This window comes from Macaca nemestrina, chromosome 6 (genome assembly GCF_043159975.1).
Source record: "Macaca nemestrina isolate mMacNem1 chromosome 6, mMacNem.hap1, whole genome shotgun sequence".
Classification (NCBI taxonomy): Eukaryota; Metazoa; Chordata; class Mammalia; order Primates; family Cercopithecidae; genus Macaca; species Macaca nemestrina.
The window spans coordinates 2,762,426-2,785,305 of NC_092130.1; the positions used below are offsets into that span (position 1 = coordinate 2,762,426).

A 22,880-nucleotide genomic window follows, 5' to 3' on the forward strand; every position below is an offset into this window, starting at 1 on the left:
ATCTGCAACATCTTTACATGGCGTAATAGGTGGAATTGTGCCCCCAACAATGCTGAAAAACATTCATGTTAAAGTCCTAACCGCCCCAGGACCTCAGAATATGGTTGTATATAGAGACAGGGTCTTTACAGAGGTACTCAAGTTTAACAGAAGTCACTGGGGTGAACCCTAATCCAATATGACTGGTGTCCTTTAAAGAAGAGGAACTTTGGGGCCAGGCGCGGTGGCTCACAGCTGTAAGCCCAACACTTTGGGAGGCCGAGGCAGGCGGATCACTTGAGGTCTGAAATTCGAGACCAGCCTGGCCAACATGGTGAAACTCTGTCTCTATAAAACCCTGTCTAATACAAAAATTAGCTGGGTGTGGTGGCGCACGCCTGTAGTCCCAGCTACTTGGGAGGCTGATGAAGAGAATGGCTTGAATCCGGGAAGCAGAGGTTGCAGTGAGCCAAGATTGTGCCATTGCACTCCAGCCTAGGCAACAGAGCAAGACTCCATCTCAAAAAAAAAAAAAAAAAGAGGAACTTTGGGTGGGGTTCAGTGGCTCGTACCTGTAATCCCACTTTGGGATGCCTAGGCAGGAGGATCTCTTGAGGCCAGGGGTTCAAGACCAGCCTGGGCAAGTAGACCTTGTCTCTAGAAAAAAAATTTAAAAAGAGGAAATTTTGGACACAGACAGGTACAGAGAGAAGACGATGTGGAGACAGGAAGAATCTATACACCAAGGAGAAGGGCCCGGGACACATCCCTCCCTCCCAACCCTCAGAGGGAACCAATGCTGCTGACACCTGATGCTGGACGTCTAGGTTCTGAATCGCAAGACAAAAGATGTCTGTTGTGTAAGCCACCCAGCCTGTGGTACTTTGTTACGGAAATCGCAGCACACTAAAACACAGGGTAAAAGACACCTGTTTCCAGAGGAATTCCAGAACTGGAATTCTCCTAGAACAAAAAACCACGTGGCTCAATAGACACAAACTGCAATCTCTGTAACTGTCTCCCTTCCTTTTCTGTCCAGATGACATCTGGACAGAAAATGGATAGAAAGTCTCTATCCACGATATCATCTTTACAGCCTAGTGAGCAACAGCTGGGCTCCGGGAGCCAGGAGCAGCTCCACTAGCCCCACCCACCATGCTGTTGGATGTCTGCATCCTGGGCAGTCTGGTTCCTTACCTCATTGTGCTTCTCCACCCTTCGGTTTCCTCATCTGCAATATGAGGGTAATACTAACACCTACTTCAGCGTGGCATTGTGAGAATTAAGGAGAGGTATATATAGGAGAGCTCTCATCACCTACTGTAATAATTTTATTACTACTCTGTTCCTAACCAGCCTCTTAAGAGAAATATACAAAAGCTTAGACACTAGGATTAGAAACACTGAATTGAGATTGGGTGCGATGGCTCACGCCTGTAATCCCAGCACTTTGGGAGGCCGAGGCAGATGGATCACGAGGTCAGGAGATCAAGACCATCCTGGCTAACATGGTGAAACCTTGTCTCTACTAAAAAAATACAAAAAAAAAAAAAAAATGAGCTGGGCGTGGTGGTGGGCACCTGTAGTCCCAGCTGCTTGGGAGAATGGCATGAACCTGGGAGGCGGAGCTTGTAGTGAACCAAGATCGCACCACTGCACTCCAGCCTGGGAGACAGAGCCAGACTCTGTCTCAAAAAAACAAAACAAAACAAAAATTGAATTGAAATTGTAAAACACTAGAATTTGCCATATCAAGTTTTCCACTTAAAAGATGTGGACACTGATGGCCGGGCGCAGTGGCTCACACCTGTAATCCCAGCACTTTAGGAGGGTAAGGTGGGCGGATCACTAGGTCAGGAGTTTGAGACCAGCCTGGCCAATATGGTGAAACCTGTCTCTACTAAAAATACAAAAATTAGCTGGGCGTGGTGGCATGTGCCTGTAATCCCAGCTACTCAGGAGGCTGAGGCAGGAGAATCTCTTGAACCTGGGAGGCAGAGGTTGCGTCACTGCACTCCAGCCTGGGTGACAGAGCGAGACTCTGTCTCATTAAAAAAAAAAAAAAAATGTGGACACTGAGGCTAAATAAAAGTACAAAGACTTGCTCAAGGTCACCTTGATAAAAAGTGACGGGGCCAAGATTTAGACCTGGGCTTTGTGGCCCTGAGTGTGCACTGAACCACCAATCCGCAGTTCTACTGGGTGCCCTTTGCTCTTTCCCCCGGATGCCTCAGGCCCAGTCAGAGGGCTATGGAGGGAGTTGTGTCCCCCACATTCTTACGTGGAAGCCCTGCTGTCAATGTAAGTGCTGTGAAAGCAGGGCTGTAACAGGTGATTAGGTTAGATGAGTCACTAGGGTGGAGCCCTAATCTGATAGGACTGGTGGCCTCAGGAGCAGAGGACAAGAGGACTGTCTCTCCTCCTGCACGCATCAAGAAAAAGCCACATGAGGATGCAAGGAGAAGAGGATGGTCTGCAAGCCAGTGAGAGGCCCGCCCCAGAACCCACCACACTGGCACCCTGATCGCAGACGCCCAGCCTCCGGAGCTGTGGGAAGATAAATCTCTGTTCTGTAACCCTCTGTCTGTGGGGCTTTGTTACAGCAGCCCAGCTGGGGGAAACAGCCACAGGGGCTGCAAAGCCGTGGGATGTGAGCACAGGGCAGTGCGTTTGTGGCATCCAGACCCACACTGTGCAGTGGTGAAGTTCAGTGAACAGAAGCTTGTGACAGGCTCCTTTGACAACACTGTGCTTGCTGGGAACGGAGTTCTGGAACCAGGACCCAGCACTTCCACAGGCACACGCAGGCAGTGTTTAGTGTGGACTACAGTGATATCTTGGTGAGTGGCTCTGCAGCCTTCACTGTGAGAGGATGGACTCTATCCACCGGGGCATGCCTGAGCACACCCACTGGGCACACGGCATGGGTCACCAAGGTAGTTCTGCAGAAGTGCAAAGTCAAGTCTCTCTTGCACAACCCTGAAGACCACATCCTCTTAAGTGCAGGCAAATATGAGATTAAGATTTGGCCAAATGGGAGAGAAATCAGCTGCAAGCCTTAAAGCCATTGTCTTGTCTCCGAGGACAGAAGTATCCGCCTGCAGACAAGACTTCTTGGTGATGGCAAATACACTGTCTGTAGTTCAGCACTCGGCCTCTGCCAGCGGGACTCTGCCAACAGTGACGATATTCTCAGGGTCATCACGACTCCTGAGATAGCAAACGTGGCCCTGCTTGACTTTGGAAATATTGTTGTCCTACTGTTTGACGGCTGCCACCTGTACATCGCGGACTTGCAGACACAGAGCCTGATCAGTCGCTGGCCTCTTCCAGGGTACAAGAAATCAAAGACAGGCTCAAGCTTCCTGGCAGGTGATGCGTCCTGGCTGAACGGATCGGATGGGCACAATGACGTGGGCTTGGTCTTTGCCACCAGTATTCCTGACCACAGTATTCACCCGGTGTGGAAGGAACACAGCTGACACCATGAGCCACCACCACGGACTGACTTTGGGTGCCAGGGCCGTGGGTTTTGGGTACAACCTCTAAGGCAGCTGACTGCTTGGACCAAAGTTCTCACCTAATGGTATCACTCAGTGCACATCATTTATCTGTGTTTGCCAGGAGGCCAGGGCTTGGGGTGGAGGACAGCGTGTTTTATTGACACACATGTAGCATGTTAATGGGTCCAGCATGGACTTCATTTGTACTTAGTTATGTCGGTGATTGTAAAAGGATCCATTTCGGGTCATCTTTCTTGGTGGAATACTGGTTTTATACAAAGAAAGTTAAATGATTTGTTAATCTGCCAGTTGATTGCCTGTGAAATCACATTGTCTGTTATTAAAGCTTTTCATCATTAAAAAAAAAAAAAAACTCTGTTCTTTGACCCTCTGTCTGTGGGACTTTGCCATGGCAGCCCAGCGGAGGAAAACAGTCCCAGGGTCAGGGAACAACAGGACTTCTTCTCCGGGCAACCTTTTAAATGAAGTCCTGCACATTTTGTAAAAATTCTGTGCTACTTCATCGAGCCTGAGCAGCTGTATCAGGATGCTGTAAAAGGGCCCTATGGCCTGTGGGTGGGTGACCCCAGCAGGCATTCTCCCTGACCAGGGAGGCTGGAAAGGTGACTGCTTGTCCTGGTACAGCTCTGAGGAGGTCTGGCAATGTCTCTTCATCCAGACCCTGTTCCCTTTCTTCATCCTTGAAGTTCTAGCCAGGCTGCTCTTTCTTTGGGGGGAGATGGTGGGGGGCGGGACAGGGATAGGGTCTCACTCTGTTGCCCAGGCTGGAGTGCAGTGGCACAATCCTAACTCACTGCATCTTTGACCTCCTGGGCTCAGGGGATCCTCCCACCTCAGCCTCCCGAGTAGCTAGAACCACAGGCGTGCACCACCATGCCTAGTTAATTTTTGTATTTTTTTGTAGAGGCGGGATCTTCTTTTCTTTTTGAGACAGAGTCTCGCTCTGTCGGCCAGGCTGGAGTGCAGTGGCCGGATCTCAGCTCATTGCAAGCTCCGCCTCCCGGATTTACGCCATTCTCCTGCCTCAGCCTCCCGAGTAGCTGGGACTACAGGCGCCGCCACCACCTCACCCGGCTAGTTTTTTGTATTTTTTAGTAGAGACGGGGTTTCACCGTGTTAGCCAGGATGGTCTCGATCTCCTGACCTCGTGATCCGCCGAGACGGGATCTTGCTATCTTGCTCAGGCTGGTCTCAAACTCCTGGGCTCAAGCGATCCTCCCGCCTCAACCTCCCACAGTGCTGGGAGTACAGGCAGGAGCCACTGCGCCTGGCCTGCTTCCTTCTTGGCTGATGGGTCCACCAGCAGCACCAGTCCATGCAGAGGCAGCAGCACTGCTGGTGTTCGTGGCTGGAAAAGCTGGTCCCAGTGCAGTGGATCACGTGGCAGCTGAGCGCTGGAGAGCGCAGTGAGGAGGTCAGGGGCCAACGGAGAAGCCTGCAGGGAGGTGACCCCGGGTCTTGGTGACGGCCGGGGCCCACACGCATGCCCTGCTGCCTGGAGGAGCTCATGGCTCCCCTTGGGGGTGTGAGGGCGCATGAGAGCACAGGCTGGCAGGGCTGAGTGCATTGGGAGGCTTACTTGGCACACACACCCCACGTTGCTCCACACAGGACATTCCGGAAGGGATCAGGTGGCCTTCCCAGGTACAGACCCCAAACTTTTCAACATCCCTGTGCCAGAGTCCATGCTAGGTGCACAGGTTCACCCACAAAACACGCTCCCAACAAAAGACAGGGTGGAATATGTCTAACATCCCAATCCTGGCATCGGAAGCTTTGAGTCCAACCATTAAACGAACCCCAGGAACGTAGAGCTTTAAATTAATTTTGCAGTTAGAATGGTCTGGTTGTTAGATGTGGGGGCTAGTCTGGAGGCTCTACTGAATGGCCTGGCTCTGGGATTAGAAGTGTGGACACAAGCTGAAGGCAGCAGCTGGGATTTTAGTTTCCTGTGTGCTTGTCAACGGCAGCACCTGCTGCTGAATCACAGACACGGTGTGAAGGCTGCACGGGTTTTCTAGGCCACAGGCGTCTGAGCGGTATGGCCATGGGGCTGCCCCGCCTCTTTGCCTCTCTTCTCATCTGTGCGAGGTGCACTTTGGCCTTCTGACCCTGCACGGGGCTGAATAAGTTATGGTGAATGTTCCCTCCTTCCTCCATCCTTGTTTCTGGCCCCTCTGCTGCCTACTCTCCTTCTTCTCCTCTAACTCCTCGGCTACCCCCTCCCAGTCTCCTTACATCTGCTCAGACTCTCATGTTGGGGTTCCTGGGACTCCATCCTCACTGTCTGTCCACACTCTCAGCCCCAGTGAGCTCCTGCGTCCTACCTCTTTAAACACCACCATGGCGATCCCACCTCAGCTTTCTCTCCCACCCTGGCCTCTTCCCTCAACTCCAGGCTCATGAATCATGAAGCCTCTGCTTTCCTGCGTCCAAACCCGAACTCTTGGCTTCTGCCCTCCTTGACCTGCTCAGCTCTGTCTCTGGTTCTCATATTCTCAGGGAATGCCCCAGCAGCAATGCCATTCTCCACGCCTCCAAGAGCCCAATCTCCATCAGCCTAAAATCCTGCCACCCCCCTCCCCTTCTCCTCCACCCCCTGCTCACAGGTGTGTGCGCCTCCCTCCTACAGGTGAGGACCCCCTGCCAGTCCCCCAGCTGCTGCCCCCGCTTCCTGATGGTCTGTCCTCCAGGCAGGGGCAGTGGCTGCCTTGGTCACGCCAAGCAGGAGGCTGCTGAGTGCTGGGAGCCGTCAGGCTCATCCTGAACAGGGAAGGGCCCATCCACCTCCCAAACCCAGTTTACGCCGTCCTTTGCAATGTCAGGCTCAGGGCCTGGCACCAGCTAAGCTCCCCACCCTTCCCACTGTTAAATGGATAGGAGCAGCGCTTAGACCCAGCCTGTTGACTCTGGGCTTCCACCAGGAGACGTGGTTCTGGCCGTAGAAACTATCGGGGCTTGGGAGAGGTGGGGGAAGAGAAAAAGGTGGCACGTTTCTTGCTTGCTCCCTCTGCCAGCCTTGTCCAAATCCCCCCAGCCACCCTAATCCAGCCTGTCTAATGGAACCCAAGCCGGCTCAGGCCCTCGTACGAGGAGCCTGCTAATCCCTGTGGCTAGGAGCTCACCACCTGTCTCCAGGATGCCCTTTGCTCTCTTGGCATCAGAGAGCCAAATCCCGGGCCTCAGATGGGGGTGGTGATAAAAGCGTCTTTTGGCCAAGCCCCCTCACCTTGGCCTCCACGATGAGGTGGGGAGTTAGGCACAGAGAGCGTTGGCACAGTGTGCACCACAGCTCCAGTAGCTGCCTCAGACCCAGAGCCCAAGCAGACTTATATGCAACCAGAACAAAACCGCCGGGTTCCATCCTCCCATGCAATAGGGGGAGTGGGAGCTGCAAGGAGAGCCGGGCTCTCCCCTCCTTCTATCCAAGGCCGTGTGGCCTGGTGGTTTCATGCCATTCTGGGTGTGAATCCTGATGCCAGCTGCATGCCCTTGGGCAAGTCAACTCACTCCTTGAGGGCTGTTTCTCAACTGGAGAGTGTTGTAAGTTCGCTAATACTAAAGGCTTCTCCCTCCTGGTCCCTTCTTGCCCCTTGCTCTTCCTCCTCTTGCTCAGGCCCTCCCAGCTCAGGTAGCCCCTGCCCTCTGCAGGGTTTTGCAAGGAGAAAGCTGGGGAATACCTTAGGCAACTGCAGTCAAGAGCACTGGTGGCCAGGACAGAGAGAGAGAGACAGAAAAGGGGTCAGGGACAGAGAGAGATAACGGCAGGGAGAGACAGGAAGGCACGGAGACAGACAAGATTTCCAAGAAGAGGACAGAGGCAGAAAGCCAGGGAGAGACTGAGGAACAGAGACCTAGAGGCAGAAGAAGACTGAGAGAGAGAGATGGACAGAGACTATGCATCAGACACAGCCCCAGAGAGACAGCCTGAGTCCGAGTCAGACGCAAACCAAAGACAGGAAAACAGGAAACAGACCCAGAGATTAGGAGAGGGAGGGGAAGGAGATGCGGGGAGAGCCAGCACCGCCACCCCCCCAAACTCAGGAGGGGTCTCCACCCTCGGAGCGGCCCCTCATCCCTCCCTAGAATCCTTAAATCCTCTCTCGCTCGGGGCCTCGGCGGCATCTGTCACAGACTTGTCCTGAACCCACAGCGGCTGGCGCAGGTGACTGGCTGGGGAGGGAGCCTGGGTGTGCGCGGGCAATGGACCCCGAAGAAGAAGGACCAGGCTGTCGGGAAGTGGCAGGGTTGGAGGGGTGGAGGCAGTGGTCGGGCGGGACCCCGGGCGATGCGGTTCAGCGCCTTTAAGAGAGAGCCGGAGGCCTGGGCAGGCCGGCTGAGCTACCTCCCCAGAGCCAAAGTGGAAGGCGCGCCCCGAGCGCCTTCTCCCCAGGACCCCGTGTCCCTCCCCGCGCCCCGGGCCCGCGCTCTCCCTCCCCAGCCCTCAGAGCGTTCCCGCCCCTCGTCTCCCCGCAGCCCGCTAGACCAGGCGATGGCGCGGCCCGGGAGAGCCCGGGAGCCGCTGCTCGTGGCGCTGCTGCCGCTGGCGTGGTTGGCGCAGGCGGGCCTGGCGCGCGCCGCGGGCTCTGTGCGGCTGGCGGGCGGCCTGACGCTGGGCGGCCTGTTCCCGGTGCACGCGCGGGGCGCGGCGGGCCGGGCGTGCGGGCCGCTGAAGAAGGAGCAGGGCGTGCACCGGCTGGAGGCCATGCTGTACGCGCTGGACCGCGTGAACGCCGACCCCGAGCTGCTGCCCGGCGTGCGCCTGGGCGCGCGGCTGCTGGACACCTGCTCGCGGGACACCTACGCGCTGGAGCAGGCGCTGAGCTTCGTGCAGGCGCTGATCCGCGGCCGCGGCGACGGCGACGAGGTGGGCTTGCGCTGCCCGGGAGGCGTCCCTCCGCTGCGCACCGCGCCCCCCGAGCGCGTCGTGGCCGTCGTGGGCGCCTCGGCCAGCTCCGTCTCCATCATGGTCGCCAACGTGCTGCGCCTGTTTGCGGTGAGGGCCGCGGGGCCGGGCTGGGTGTGCAGCGTCTCTCCCGTCCTCGCCCTGGGGTGGCCCAAGTCTCATTCCTTTCCTTCTTCTGGAAGAGTCTCCGTTTTAATCACTTGAGTTCACACAGCGTCAAAGCAGTCCTGGGGGCCCGACGCAGGCCTGAGTAGGATCCACCCGACCACTCCAGCCGCCCTTGTCTACCCGGCCCCGCAAGGGCGCCCCTTCCCGGGCAGGTGCCACCTACGCCTCTGGCCGGTTGGCTGCGGAGGGCGGCCTGACTTCAGTCCCCATTTGCCAGCCTGCCCTTGTTCTGGGCACACCCCCTCCACCCACACAAGGTGCTCCTGCCCCCTCGCCCTGCGGAGCTTTATTTGGAGCCTGGGCCCTTCTTCCAGAGCAACTGGGACGTGTCCCGGGGCTGCTGTTGGGGGTGGATAGGCCCGAAAGGTCTGGACCTTCTCTTTTTTCATCATTTAAGTTTATTTTCAAAACGTCTGCCTTGAACCCTCCCTCAAGGGGCGTCTGAGAGCAGGGTGGGGCGTTCCCTTGTGACCGCTGGTCTCCTGCACCCCGCCCTGTGTAGGTGCCCGGGCTGGCCCTGCACTGTCCTCAAAGGTAGGGAACTGTCCTGTGAGGGCAGCGTGTTCCTTGCAGTCCTAGGGGCCAGCAGAGTCGGGATTAGGGGGCTTTGGCATACAGGTTTGGGGGTTTTGTGGGACAGTTTTTCTGGGGTTCTGTGGCGGGAGGGGCCTGTATGCCTCCGGCTCTCTGTGAAGGAGGAAGGCCTAGCTTCCATCTGCCCAGGGGAGGAACTTCTCTTTCCCCAGAGCTTCTCTCTCCCCGGAGCAGCGTCTGTGTTTGCTCCAGGCGTGCGGGGCCGCCCCGCTCCGCATCGTCTGCGCACATGGAAGCGCCCATCCCCGTTTCCTCGGATTGGCAGTGTTGATATGTCACCTCCACGCTGGCACCAGACCGGCTGTGTGGCCGCCCCGGGGTTTTTCACCCGCCTGTGTGTGGCCCCGGCCCTGCCTAGAGTTCTAGTTTCTGTCTCTGTCCTCTAGGTCGAATGCAGAGATCCCAGACCCCAAGGTCTTCAGGGGCCCAGCTGGGTATTCAGGCGGGCAGGACTCTGTGAACCCAGGGCCCGCTGCTGCTGGCTCAGCCCAGACTGAGGTTGTGCTGCCCGCCTAGAAATGCAAACATTAATAAAAACTGTGCAACACACAGCCACAGGCAAGATGCTGCAATTCCGGGTCTAAAGGAAATACATTCATTTCCCAGCCACATCACGGAGCTGGCAGGCATTTTAAATTAACTTCCCTCAGGAGGTCCAGGGGGCATGGGAAGGTTGTTCCCAAACTCAAGTGTCCGGGAGGGCTTGAGGACCACAGCATTATTCACAGAGCTGTGGCCACTGGGCCTTTCTTGTTTCCTGTACTCCTCAGTTCTCTCTCTCTCTCTCTTTCTCCTTCTTGTTTCTCTCCACCCGCACCTTCCCTCTTTCTCTCTCCCTGCCACTCCCGGCTTCCTTTTCATGCTGTCTGTATACTTTCTATCCTGCTTCAAACAACCCTGGAGCAGTCCCCCTCTCTCCTTCCAGAAATTCTCCTCTCTGGCCTTCACACCAGCTCCTGCTGTAGCCTCTCTTTACCCTGGAGCCCTGGAGCCCCCTCTTGGCGGCCTTCTCAGCCCTGTGCCTCCGCCTCCACACTCCCCGGTCAGTTCAGCCTCTGATCTCTGCTGTTAATCACTGTAAGGCATGCAGAGAAACCCAGTTTCCAACAAACGCCATTCTAGGCCAGACACTGCTTTAAATCAAACACCCCCTGGTGCTTCCCTGTCTTCCCTAATCCCTGCTAGGGCTGTCCACCCCTGCAGACCATCCCTTGGTGTGAATCAAGAAACGGTGCTTTCCCCTGGGGCCGACTGGGACAGGCAGATGCAGCTGGATGGGCTGCAGGCCCTCTGCTGGGGGGCTCTTGTTCAGGACACAGCTTGTGCCAGTATACGTGGCGGTCCTGCCCTCTCCCCTAGTCCGGCATACCTCCCACATGCACAACATTCACAGAGTTCTCAGGCCCACTCACAAAACGCAGACCTCACCCACAGCTTCTAGCCATTCCAGGTGGCTGCTCCAGCTGGCCCCAGGTCCCCACCCCAAGCCTTCTGTGCCCCATCTGTGTCCCAGGTCCCAGCCCCACACCTTCTGTGCCCCGTCCGTTCCTGAGCCCCCCTTGCCCTCCCTCTCTCAAGTTACTGACCTCCGTCCACAGCCCGGCTGTCCCGTTCCTGAGCCCCCCTTGCCCTCCCTCCCTCTCGTTACTGACCTCCGTCCCCAGCCCGGCTGTCCCGTTCCTGAGCCCCCCTTGCCCTCCCTCTCTCGAGTTACTGACCTCCGTCCACAGCCCGGCTGTCCTTCCCGCCCTCCAGATACCGCAGATCAGCTACGCCTCCACAGCCCCGGAGCTCAGCGACTCCACGCGCTATGATTTCTTCTCTCGGGTGGTGCCGCCCGACTCCTACCAGGCCCAGGCCATGGTGGACATCGTGAGGGCGCTGGGATGGAACTATGTGTCCACGCTGGCCTCTGAGGGCAACTATGGCGAGAGCGGGGTTGAGGCCTTCGTTCAGATCTCCCGAGAGGCTGGTGAGCTGGGGGCTCCGAGGCACCAAGGAGTCTCCATAGTGTGGGCCTGGGGCCCTCGGGTGGGGCAGAAGCAGAAAGATGGGGGGCCCGGGTCCGTGGTGGGTCGAGGTTGCCTGGCTGGTGCTCCATGTGGGCAGGCCTCTTTCTTTTGGACGACTCAGCCCTGCCTCAGGCTTGGCGGAGGGTGCAGGCCAGATCTCACCCCTGCAGATCCTTCAGTCAGGCTACACAGTCCTATGTAGCAGGGGCCAGGTGGGTGTGTGGGTGGGTGTGACAGAAGCTGACTTTGGCACCCCCAACACCCAGGGGGGGTCTGTATTGCCCAGTCTATCAAGATTCCCAGGGAACCGAAGCCGGGAGAGTTCAACAAGGTGATCAGGAGGCTCATGGAGACACCCAATGCCCGGGGCATCATCATCTTTGCCAATGAGGATGACATCAGGTGGGACAGTGGCACAATCACTGGGCTCCTGGGGCTCTCCCTGAGGGTCCCACCCCTCCTCTTGCACATCACCACCTTACACACCCTCCCAGCCTCCCTTTCCCCTGCACCCCACACCCCCCACCTTCCCTGCTGCCGCCTCTGATTCTGGTGCCCCCAGCGGCAAAGCAGCCTGGTCCGGGGAGATGCCACAAGCCCAGACTGAATAGCGCACAGAACATGTGTCTGTGTTTACAGCTCCCGGGGTGTGGGGAGGGACCTGTGGGCAGACCCCAGTGCAGAAAAGGAGCTGTCAGGGAAGGAGCCCAGGGTCCACACAGAGGCTGCAGGCCCCAGCCCGAGTTCATCTCCAGCCTAGGAGGCTGGGCGTGACGCTGGTGGAGGCATGTGGGGAGGGGGTGGCTTCGAACTGGATTTTTCCCCAAGGAGCCCCTCTGAGCCCCCTGTACAGTGGGTTACAGTGGGCAGAGCAGGTGGGCAGGCCTAGGGTCAGAGGAGAGCCCAGGGAAAGTGCCCCAAATGCCCCAAGCCCCGTTTTTCCTGAGCAACAAGGATCTGGTGAGTGATTGCAGAGCAGGGGAGATGGACAGAGTGGGAAGGAATATGGGCCAAGCTGGAGGAGGCTCCCGGGCCCTCCCTCACCCCAGCCCTGCTCCTCCCAGGCGGGTCCTGGAGGCCGCTCGCCAGGCCAACCTGACCGGCCACTTCCTGTGGGTCGGTTCCGACAGCTGGGGGGCCAAGACCTCGCCCATCTTGAGCCTGGAGGACGTGGCCGTCGGGGCCATCACCATCCTGCCCAAAAGGGCCTCCATCGACGGTGAGTCCAGGGGCGCTGCGGCCCCCACCCCAGCGTCTCCCCAGCACCCCTTCTTGGGGACGATCATTTTCTGCGTCTGTGTAATTGGTGCCATAATCCAGATCCCTTCTCAGCTCCCCGGATCCTATGATTCTGATAATCTGTGGACGCGTCCCTCCGAGCAGTGCCTGACTGGGATGGCGAGCGAGGAAAAGGACACTCCACTCACCGGATGGGGAGAAACTGTTGGTTTTTTGTTTGTTTGTTTTTGTTTTTTTAATGAGACGCAGTCTCGCTCTGTCACCCGGGCTGGAGTGCAGTGGCCGGATCTCAGCTCACTGCAAGCTCCACCTCCTGAGTTTACGCCATTCTCCTGCCCCAGCCTCCTAGTAGCTGGGACTACAGGCGCCCACCACCTCGCCTGGCTAGTTTTTTATATTTTTAGTAGAGACGGGGTTTCACCGTGTTAGCCAGGATGGTCTCGATCTCCTGACCTCATGATCTGCCCGTCTCGGCCTCCCAAAGTGCTGGGATTATAGGCGTGAGCCACCGCGCCGGGCCAGTTTTGTTTTCTAATTTAGTGCCTGTGTTTCTAGTGCTGCCAAAGACACTCTAATCTGAGGGTGAGGGTGGGAGGGAGAGAAACCAAGGATATGGGATATACCATCCTGTTGATCAAAGTGATGAGGCCCTTGCACCCCCAGTCCCACCTGTGGATCTGGATGAATCCAGCAGGAACAGATGGTTCCCTTTACAATAGGATTGCTCATTTTCCCCAAGGCCGGACTGAGGACGCCTTGATGTCCTACTTCAGGGCTATTTTTTGAAACACAGACCCTGGAAAGGCTGAGCCCTGGCTGCTGGGGCCTCCCAGTCTTAGGGGGGATATACACCGGCACACCTTTTATTTCAGCTACGATGCATTTGGGCGCAGGTGGCAGCCTGGACTGAGAGTGGTTTTAGCGATGAAGGCATCTCCTCACAAGACACAGGGTCTGAGAGGTGGCGACTTTAGGTGTGGGGCAGTGAGTGAATGATTCTCTCAAAGCCCTGGGCTCTGTCCATTCTTTTATTCCACCAAAAGAAGGAGCAGGGATGAAAGTCTTTCAAATGGTGAGGCTCTGAGTTTGCATCAGCATGTAAAGGCTGCCCTGGAACCTCCAGTTGGCTCTGAGTCCACCAATCAGAACTTGGTCACCTGGCCACTCCTAGCTGAAAAGTGAGCAAGTGGCAGAGAGACACAGGAGAAACACAGCTGGCTCAGGTCAGCGCCACCCTCCCCCTCCTTCCGTCTCTGTAGGATTCGACCAGTACTTCATGACTCGATCCCTGGAGAACAACCGCAGGAACATCTGGTTTGCCGAGTTCTGGGAAGAGAATTTTAACTGCAAACTGACCCGCTCAGGTACCCAGGCAGATGATTCCACCCGCAAATGCACAGGTGAGAGCTGCCCAGGGTGGGGAGGCTGGGGAGGGGGAAGGTGGGAGGCCAGGTTGGGTGCATGGCGGCCCGGCACACTTTCTCTGGGCATCCCTAGGACAGGCGAGGAACGCATCGGCCGGGACTCCACCTACGAGCAGGAGGGCAAGGTGCAGTTCGTGATTGATGCAGTGTACGCCATTGCCCATGCCCTCCACAGCATGCACCAGGCGCTCTGCCCTGGGCACACAGGCCTGTGCCCGGCGATGGAACCCACCGATGGGCGGACGCTCCTGCAGTATATTCGAGCTGTCCGCTTCAATGGTGAGTGGGTGCCTGCACCCCTGCAGCAGTGAAGGGCAGCTTGGGGGCTGGATTTGTCTGTGAGGCCTGGGATGACCTCAGGGTAGAAGGGCTGGGAGAGGCTGAGTGGTCTAATGGGGGCACCTGGGGCCGAGTGCCAAAGACGTGAGACAAATTCCGGTCCCCACGTTTTAACACCTGCTCCCTCCCCAGGCTTCAATGTTCCCTGCGCTGGTTTGCACCGTTGAGATGCTGGGGAGCTTCTCTGATCCCTTCTGCCAGGAACCCTCAGTGGGTCACACCACACTCCGCTCCACTGCGCAGAGCTTGAGGGTGTCGACCCTGGGGGCGCACATGGGGCATTTACGCAGGGACATGCCACCCACTCAGTCATGCACTAGGCACAAGCGTGGGTCTGACCTGTGCCTTGGCCCCAGGCTTGGTGTGTGGTCAGGGCTCAAAATTGTGTCTTTTGAGAAGACCCCAGTGGACTCAAGCTGTGTCCACGATTTGTGGAGAGATGACTTTCTGTTCAATCACTATCCTTTACACAGTTCTAAACTCCACTCTTCACTAAGCACTCACTCACCACCTTCTCTCCCCCATGCTCTCTGCTAATCAAGTCAACTTAACATGACCCCAGCGCAGCTCTGCAGGCGAGTGGAGCAAGCTCGTAAGAAAAATAGAGCTCATTGTTCAAGTCATTCCAATTTCATACTGTCACTCAGACCTCTCTCCATGTTGGAACTCATCCCCTAGCCTGGACCGTGAAATCTTTTTCATTTTTAATTGTGATAAAATGCACATAATATAAAATGTACCACCTTAACCATGTTTAAGTGTAGAGTTCAGTGATATTAAATACATTCAGGCTGGGCGCAGTGGCTCACGCCTGTAATCCCAGCACTTTGGGAGGCCAAGGCAGGTGGATCACTCGAGGTCAGGAGTTCGAGACCAGCCTGGCCAACGTGGTGAAACCCCGTCTCTATTAAAAATACAAAAATTAGCTAGGCATGGTGGCGAGTGCCTGTAATCCACGCTACTCGGGGAGGCTGAGACAGGAGAATCGCTTGAACCCAGGAGGCAGAGGTTGCAGTGAGCTGGGATTGTGCCACTGCACTCCAGCCTGGGCAACAGAATGAGACTGTCTCAAAAAAATAAATAAATAAATAAAAATAAATTCACAATGTTATGCAACCATCACCACCATCTATCCCCAGAACTCTTCATCTATGAAACCATAACTCTGTGCACATTAAACACTTCCCCATGCCCTCCTCCCGCCAGCACCTGCAACCACCGTTCCACTGCTCCTCTCTATGAATTGTCTGTCCTTGGTACCTCCTGCGGTGGAATCAGACAGTGTTTGCCCATGTGTGACTGGCTTGTTTCACTGAGCATCATGTCCTCAAGGTCCATCTATTTTATAGCATGGGTCAGAACTGCCTTCATCTTGAAGGCTGAATCGCATCCCATCGTAGGAATGGCCCCATCATGCTCGTCCATTCTCTGTCAGTGGACCCTCGGGTTGCTCTCATCTTGTGGCTATGCGAATAATGCTGCTGTGAACACGGCTGTACAAGTATTTCTTTGCCGCCCTGCTTTCTAGTCTTTTGGGTACCTACCCAGGAGTGGAATTGCTGGGTCGTGTGTTTAATTTTTTGAGGAGCCTCCACACCGTTTTCTGCAGCGGCTGCAGCCTTTTCCCATCCACCGTGCACAAGGGTTCCGACTTCTCCGCACTCTCAACACACTTGTTATTTTCTGGTTCTTGGATAGAAGCCATCCCAATGGGTGAAGGGGGATTTCCCTGCGGCTTGGATTTGCACGTCCCTCATGAGCAGTGATGCTTGTTAAGCGCCTCCTTTCTCCTGCTGGTCCCTGGGGCCTCCCCGGGAGACAGCTCTGTTGGGCTGGAGGACCAGCAAGGATGACGGGCTCTCTCCCCAGGCAGCGCAGGAACCCCCGTGATGTTCAACGAAAACGGAGATGCGCCCGGGCGGTACGACATCTTCCAGTACCAGGCCACCAACGGCAGTGCCAGCAGTGGCGGGTACCAGGCGGTGGGCCAGTGGGCAGAGACCCTCAGACTGGATGTGAGTGTGCAGACCAAGCCCCGGGCGGGCATGGGCCCAGGATCCCGGAGGCAGAGGCCCCCAGCCTGTGTTTTGTGCGTCCCAGGTGGAGGCCCTGCAGTGGTCTGGCGACCCCCGCGAGGTGCCCTCGTCTCTGTGCAGCCTCCCCTGTGGGCCGGGGGAGCGGAAGAAGATGGTGAAGGGCGTCCCCTGCTGTTGGCACTGCGAGGCCTGTGACGGGTACCGCTTCCAGGTGGACGAGTTCACGTGCGAGGCCTGTCCTGGGGACATGAGGCCCACGCCCAACCACACCGGCTGCCGCCCCACGCCTGTGGTGCGCCTGAGCTGGTCCTCCCCCTGGGCAGCCCTGCCGCTCCTCCTGGCCGTGCTGGGCATCATGGCCACTACCACAGTGGTGGCCACCTTCATGCGACACAACAACACGCCCATTGTCCGGGCCTCGGGCCGAGAGCTCAGCTACGTCCTCCTCACCGGCATCTTCCTCATCTACGCCATCACCTTCCTCATGGTGGCTGAGCCTGGGGCCGTGGTCTGTGCCACCCGCAGGCTCTTCCTGGGCCTAGGCACGACCCTCAGCTACTCTGCCCTGCTCACCAAGACCAACCGTATCTACCGCATCTTTGAGCAGGGCAAGCGCTCGGTCACACCCCCTCCCTTCATCAGCCCCACCTCGCAGCTGGCCATCACCTTCAGCCTCACCTCCCTGCAGGTGGGTCCGGAGGCTCCCAAGGGCCAGGGCATGGGGGGGACTGTCCACAAATTAACAAAGCAGAAAAGTCCAGGAACAGTGGCTCACGCCTGTAATCCCCGCACCTTGGGAGGCGGAGGTGGGTGGATCACCTGAGTCCAGGAGTTTGAGACCAGCCTGGGCAACATGGCATGATCCTGTCTCTGCAAAAAAATATGAAAATTAGCCAGGCATGGTGGTGCATGCCTGTAGTCCTAACTACTTGGGAGGCTGAGATAGGAGGATCGCTTTAGCCGGAGAGTTGAAGGTTGCTGTGAGCTGAGATTGCACCACTGCAGTCCAGCTTGGGTGTCAGAGTGAGACCCTGTCTCAAAACAAAAAGAGAAATGCTGTTTTTAGAGTCACTCTTTTCTGTTTTAGTTCCTGTGGGGCTTTTTTTCTTTCTTTCTTTTTTTTTTTTTTGAGACAGCATCTCACTCTGTTGCCCAGGCTGGAGTGCAGTGGCTCGATCTCTGCTCACTACAAGCTCCGCCTCCCGGGTTTACACCATTCTCCTGCCTCAGCCTCCCGAGTAGCTGGGACTACAGGCGCCGCCACCGCGCCCGGCTAATTTTTTTGTATTTTTTAGTAGAGACGGGGTTTCACCGTGTTAGCCAGGATGGTCTCGATCTCCTGACCTCGTGACCCACCCGCCTCAGCCTCCCAAAGTGCTGGGATTACAGGCGTGAGCCACCGTGACCAGCCATTTTTTTTTTTTTTTTTTTTTCAAGGCCACAGGAAATGGAGCTCCTCCTGTCCTGTGACAGCAGCTAAGTTAGGGCCGCCAGCTCCCCTGCTGGGTGCCTGAAGGAGAACAGGGCAGTAAGGTGGGGAGTGTGGGCCTCCAAAGACCTTTGTGTACAACAGTGAAGTTATTTTCATAAACCAAACATGCTCTTCCACAGTTTGGCTCACATATGGAAATAGGACGAAGAGCTATCTGACTGGTTTTCCTGTTTGCACAAGGGAGTGTCTGCTGTCCTGTTCACCAGGGCAATGTGGATAAGAGGCAGAGGGTCCAACATTTTACTGTGGAGTGGAGATCGAATCCCACCCAGTGGCCAGTGTTTCGTGCGGTGTTGTGCATTAAAACATGCAGCTCCTTTGGGGGATTCTCCTAAGACGGTAAAGTTATTACAGCCTTGGAGACAACTCTTGGAGTCTGGGACGCCCTGGATGTTTTCTGTGCGAAGGGCACGGGAGACAGATGGCTTGGGGAGGGTGACCTGGTGTGACACTGCAGGGCCAGCTGGGTTTCAGGGCCAGGTGGAGGGCGGCCTCAGTGCGAACACCTGCTCACCCATTTGGACACAGCACTGTGCACTCCCAGTGAGCCCCTTCTCTGTTGGTTCCACACACACCACATGCCTCAGGTCATGCAGTTCTCCGTGACTAGGAGGTACTCCCATCTTCTTCCAGATAACAGGGCCTGAGTGTCCCCTGGTCAGGCCCAGGGTCTCCGTGTGCTGCACATCCTGAGCAGGTGCCCTCTACGTCCCGGCCTGAGGTGCTCCGTGCTCCCCCACCCCCAGGTGGAGATGCTCAGACTCCACTGGGGACCCCCAGCTCTCCTCCCCAGCCTCAGTCATTGCCTGCCCCACTTTCCAGATACAACTGATTTTTTAAAAAACACAAGCCTGCAACTGCACTGGGTGTTTTTGCCATGACTACCACATCATGACGAGATGTGAAGTGACATCTCATTGTGGTTTTAATTTGCCTGCACTTAGTACGAGTGCACCGGGCATGGGGCTTTCCTCTCCTGGGCTCAGCCTGTTCCTGTCCTTTGCTCATTTGCTGTTATTTTGCAGGAGTTCGTTCCAAGTGAGGCGTGCTGGCTCGCGCTCAGCTCCACGGGCTGTGGCATCTGTGGGCCATTTTGCTTGTTACCACTGTGCGTCCCTGGACTTGTGTTTTTGTTTCTCATAAGCAACTTTTTTTTTTTTTTCCTACCTGGAGCCTTGTTCTAGTAGGAACTTCCAAACTTGTTTTGGAAGGTCCTTTGTTCAGAGGTCTGCTGCCTTTGGGAGAAGCACAAAAAGCTGCTTCTTCTGGGTGGGCAGATGACTGCAAAGCATCCCTTCCAGCAGGCTCACATGGCCCCGCTCCAGGTGCTCAGCACAGCACTGGCGTGCAGGCTGGATTCCAGATCCCCGCCCCCAATCAGGCGCTCTTGTGCAGTGAACAACCTGCACAAACGTGCAGGGCAGCCCTTCCAGGGTCCTGCCTTTATGCAGGTGGCTTCGTTCCTGTTCCCAGCTTTCCTTGGCTCAAGGTTGTGTTTCCTGTCTTGTGAGGGAATGGTAACTCCACCTCCTCCCTGTGAGGGCCTGCACAGACTCCAGTCCTCCTCAGCATCAGCTCCCATTGCTGCTCCTCCCCACCGAGTGCTCCTTTGTTTCTCTTGCCTGTGACGTGCCCTTATTTTGAAGCTCACTACATGTGAGGAGGCTAGAGGGGCGGTGCAAGTCCGGCCTCAGTTCCAGGGCTTCCGGCCTCAGCCGTCTACCTTGAAGGGGCGCAGTAAATGGCATTGGTAATGGCTAGAATGCAGGAAGAGGACACCAATCTGCCTCTTATGCACACTGCGCTGATGTTGCCAACATATGCGGCCAGCACAGCCCTTCTCCACGGCTGCCAGGTCACGGGCCTTTGGCTGGGTGGATGGGCCCCTCTTGGGCTGTCCCTTCCTGGGCTGCCATCCCCTCTTCGCCACTGAGTGCTCCTGAGAGGCACCACGAAGAGGGGGACACCCCACTCCATAGGCAGAGCCTCAGGGGCATCCCGACCTGCAGGGGCCTCCATCAGGGCTGCAATGGATTTGTCCCTGGAAGGTGCTGTGTCTGATGCAGTGTTGGCTCCTGCAGGTGGTGGGGGTGATAGCATGGCTGGGGGCCCGGCCCCCACACAGCGTGATTGACTATGAGGAGCAGCGCACGGTGGACCCGGAGCAGGCCAGAGGGGTGCTCAAGTGTGACATGTCGGATCTGTCTCTCATCGGCTGCCTGGGCTACAGCCTCCTGCTCATGGTCACGTGCACAGTGTACGCCATCAAGGCCCGCGGCGTGCCCGAGACCTTCAACGAGGCCAAGCCCATCGGCTTCACCATGTACACCACCTGCATCATCTGGCTGGCATTCGTGCCTATCTTCTTTGGCACTGCCCAGTCAGCTGAAAAGGTAATGAGGTTCCCAGGAGGTCGCACTGCCTGTTTCCTGCCTGTCCTGCCGGCTGATTCATTCACGAGCTTAAATGCTTCTTCGCGCTTTTGTTTATCCCGTATCCGGCTGCTTGTTCATTCACTCATTCCCTTCTTACTTTGTTCATTCATTCACTTATCGAGGCTTCTAAGCCCTCTTCTTAACTTCCACTCTTCTTCTTTCTTTTTTTTTTTTTTTTTTTTTTTATCATTTTCATTTCTTTGAGAGATGTTGCCTCACTTTGTCACCGAGTTAGCTTGTATTTTTTTTTTTTAATTCAAGTTCTTCATATGCTTTTTTTTTTTTTTTTTTTTGAGACAGAGTCTCACTCTGTTACCCAGACTGGAGTGCAGTGGTGTGATCTCAGCTCACTGCAAGCTCCGCCTCCTGGGCCAAGTGATTCTCCTGCCTCAGCCTCCCGAGTAGCTGGGACTACAGGCGCCCGCCACCTCACCTGGGCAATTTTTGTATTTTTAATAGAGACAGCGTTTCACCATGTTGGTCAGGTTGGTCTCAAACTCCTGACCTCAGGTGACCCATCTGCCTTGGCCTCCCAAAGTGCTGGGATTACGTGTGAGCCACTGCACCCGGCTTTCATATGCCTTATAACTGCCAACCCATTAATGTATCAGCCCATTGCTGCATCATTTATTCACATACACAGCAGAACATTTTATGCACCTGTCATTCATTTATTTGCCCATCTGCTTCTCAATTCACTCTCTGCCCATTTATTCATTTGTATGAATTTGAAACATGCCCATTCACTGACATGCTCTGTCTCCCACTTCCCCAGGTGTTAATAACTCCTCCTCACCCCTCCCTCCTGCCCACACCAGAGCTGCACGGAGGTTGCCAGCGCCTCAGGCGCCGGGGCCTCTGCTTATACTGTTGTCCTGGTCGAAGTGCTCATTCCCAGTTCCCCGACTGAAACAGACTCAGCTCCAGTCTGTGTAGTGAGGACTGTGTGGGGCGGGGCAGGGAGAGCAGGGCTGAGTCCCATCTCGCCCCCTCTTCCATGGCCTAGATCTACATTCAGACAACCACACTAACCGTGTCCTTGAGCCTGAGTGCGTCGGTGTCCCTCGGCATGCTCTACGTACCCAAAACCTATGTCATCCTGTTCCACCCGGAGCAGAATGTGCAGAAGCGAAAGCGGAGCCTCAAGGCCACCTCCACAGTGGCAGCCCCACCCAAGGGCGAGGATGCAGAGGACCACAAGTAGCAGGGCAGGCGGGAACGGGACTGCTCGCTGCCTCTCCTTTCTTCCTCTTGCCTCACGGTGGAAGCTGTACAGAGCCCAGGTCCATGGTGAACAGTCAGAGGCAGGGAGTGTGCGAAGACCACGCGCTGCATCGGTGGGGCTGGCCTTGAGAAGGAACTGGACCCAGCTCTGCCCTGATTCCAGCATGTGAGCTTCATGCTTCCTCACCACAGACCAGACTCGCTAGCCATGGTGGGAAACAGCCACCGAGAAGGTTCTAGCTCTAGAGAGGAACTAAACTTCTTCTCTCATCCAAAGTCCAAAGATGATGATGAAGCCCCGGGCTTTGCCTGGATTGAGGATTTCCTCCCCTCAGTCAAACCCCATAACCTGGGGACTGGGCAGTGTGGAAGAACGTGTAGACCCCAGAATGAAACGTGGGGTTGGAGTGGAGGAGGAGCTGTCTCAGCAAGAGGAGACCTGGGGCTGTGCATCTGGATGGAGGCACGCAGGCCTGGGTAGGATTCCTCTGGCACGGAGGGAGAGACCCTGGGTGAGACCCCTGTGTGCATGGGAAGGGCCTGCAGGGGCGAGGGCGTGAGCTGAGGAATTGGGGTACATCCCCATGAGATTTCCAATGCCATGGACTTTCCTGCTATCCCCCCGGGACTGGGCAAGGTCAGACTTAGAGTATAGCTGTTTTCCTCCCCTGTGTGTACTCCCTTAAATCACCCCCAAACCTTGGCTGGGCGTGGTGGCGCACACCTGTAATCCCAGCACTTGGGGAGGCCAAGGCAGGTGGATCACCTGAGGTCAGGAGTTCGAGACCAGCCTGGCCAACAGGGTGAAACCCCGTCTCTACTAAAAATACAAAAATTAGCCAGGCGTGATGGTGGGTGCCTGTAATCCCAGCTGCTCGGGAGGCTGAGGCAGGAGAAACACTTGAACCTGGGAGGTGGAGGTTGCAGTGAGCTGAGACTGTACCACTGTGCTCCAGCCTGGGCAGGAGAGTGAGACTGACTGTCTCAGAAAAAAAACAAAGACCAAACCCACCCCTGCAAACCTTCAGAAATTCAGATACTTGTGTGTAGTATGAGTGATGCGATACATGTGTGTAGTATGATGCGATACATGTGTGTAGTGTGATGTGATACATGTGTGTAGTATGATGCGATACATGTGTGTAGTATGAGTGGTGCGATACATGTGTGTAGCATGATGCGATACATGTGTGTAGTATGATGCGATACATGTGTGTAGTATGATGCGGCACATGTGTGTAGTGTGATGTGATACATGTGTGTAGTATGAGTGATGCGATACATGTGTGTAGTATGATGCGATACATGTGTGTAGTATGAGTGATGCGATACGTGTGTGTAGTATGAGTCATGTGATACGTGTGTGTAGTATGAGTCATGCGATACGTGTGTGTAGTATGAGTCATGCGATACGTGTGTGTAGTATGAGTGATGTGATACGTGTGTGTAGTATGAGTCATGCGATACGTGTGTGTAGTATGATGCGATACGTGTGTGTAGTATGAGTG

At 55.9% G+C, this 22,880-nt stretch overlaps 1 protein-coding gene and 1 pseudogene across 1 annotated transcript; both read left to right on the forward strand.

Moving 5' to 3' along the window:
* LOC105484090 (uncharacterized) overlaps positions 1 to 3,461 on the forward strand; it is a 30,841-nt pseudogene extending 27,380 nt beyond the window's left edge.
* Positions 3,462 to 7,980: 4,519 nt separating this feature from the next.
* Positions 7,981 to 21,396, forward strand: LOC105484014 (glutamate metabotropic receptor 6). The gene is made up of 10 exons (XM_011745153.2): positions 7,981 to 8,499; positions 10,927 to 11,143; positions 11,450 to 11,585; positions 12,248 to 12,402; positions 13,682 to 13,822; positions 13,925 to 14,125; positions 16,055 to 16,200; positions 16,286 to 16,909; positions 19,795 to 20,106; positions 21,155 to 21,396. The coding sequence occupies exons 1-10, from the start codon at positions 7,996 to 7,998 to the stop codon at positions 21,350 to 21,352; spliced, it is 2,634 nt and encodes an 877-aa protein (XP_011743455.2). The 5' UTR covers positions 7,981 to 7,995; the 3' UTR covers positions 21,353 to 21,396.
* Positions 21,397 to 22,880: the final 1,484 nt, after the last annotated feature.

Excerpts from the sequence above, each read along its gene's own strand:
- LOC105484014 (XM_011745153.2), top strand. The coding sequence starts at position 7,996 with ATGGCGCGGCCCGGGAGAGCCCGGGAGCCGCTGCTCGTGGCGCTGCTG. Across the intron at positions 8,500-10,926 it reads ACGTGCTGCGCCTGTTTGCG|ATACCGCAGATCAGCTACGC; the intron begins GTGAGGGCCGCG and ends CCCGCCCTCCAG. Across the intron at positions 11,586-12,247 it reads GCCAATGAGGATGACATCAG|GCGGGTCCTGGAGGCCGCTC; the intron begins GTGGGACAGTGG and ends TGCTCCTCCCAG.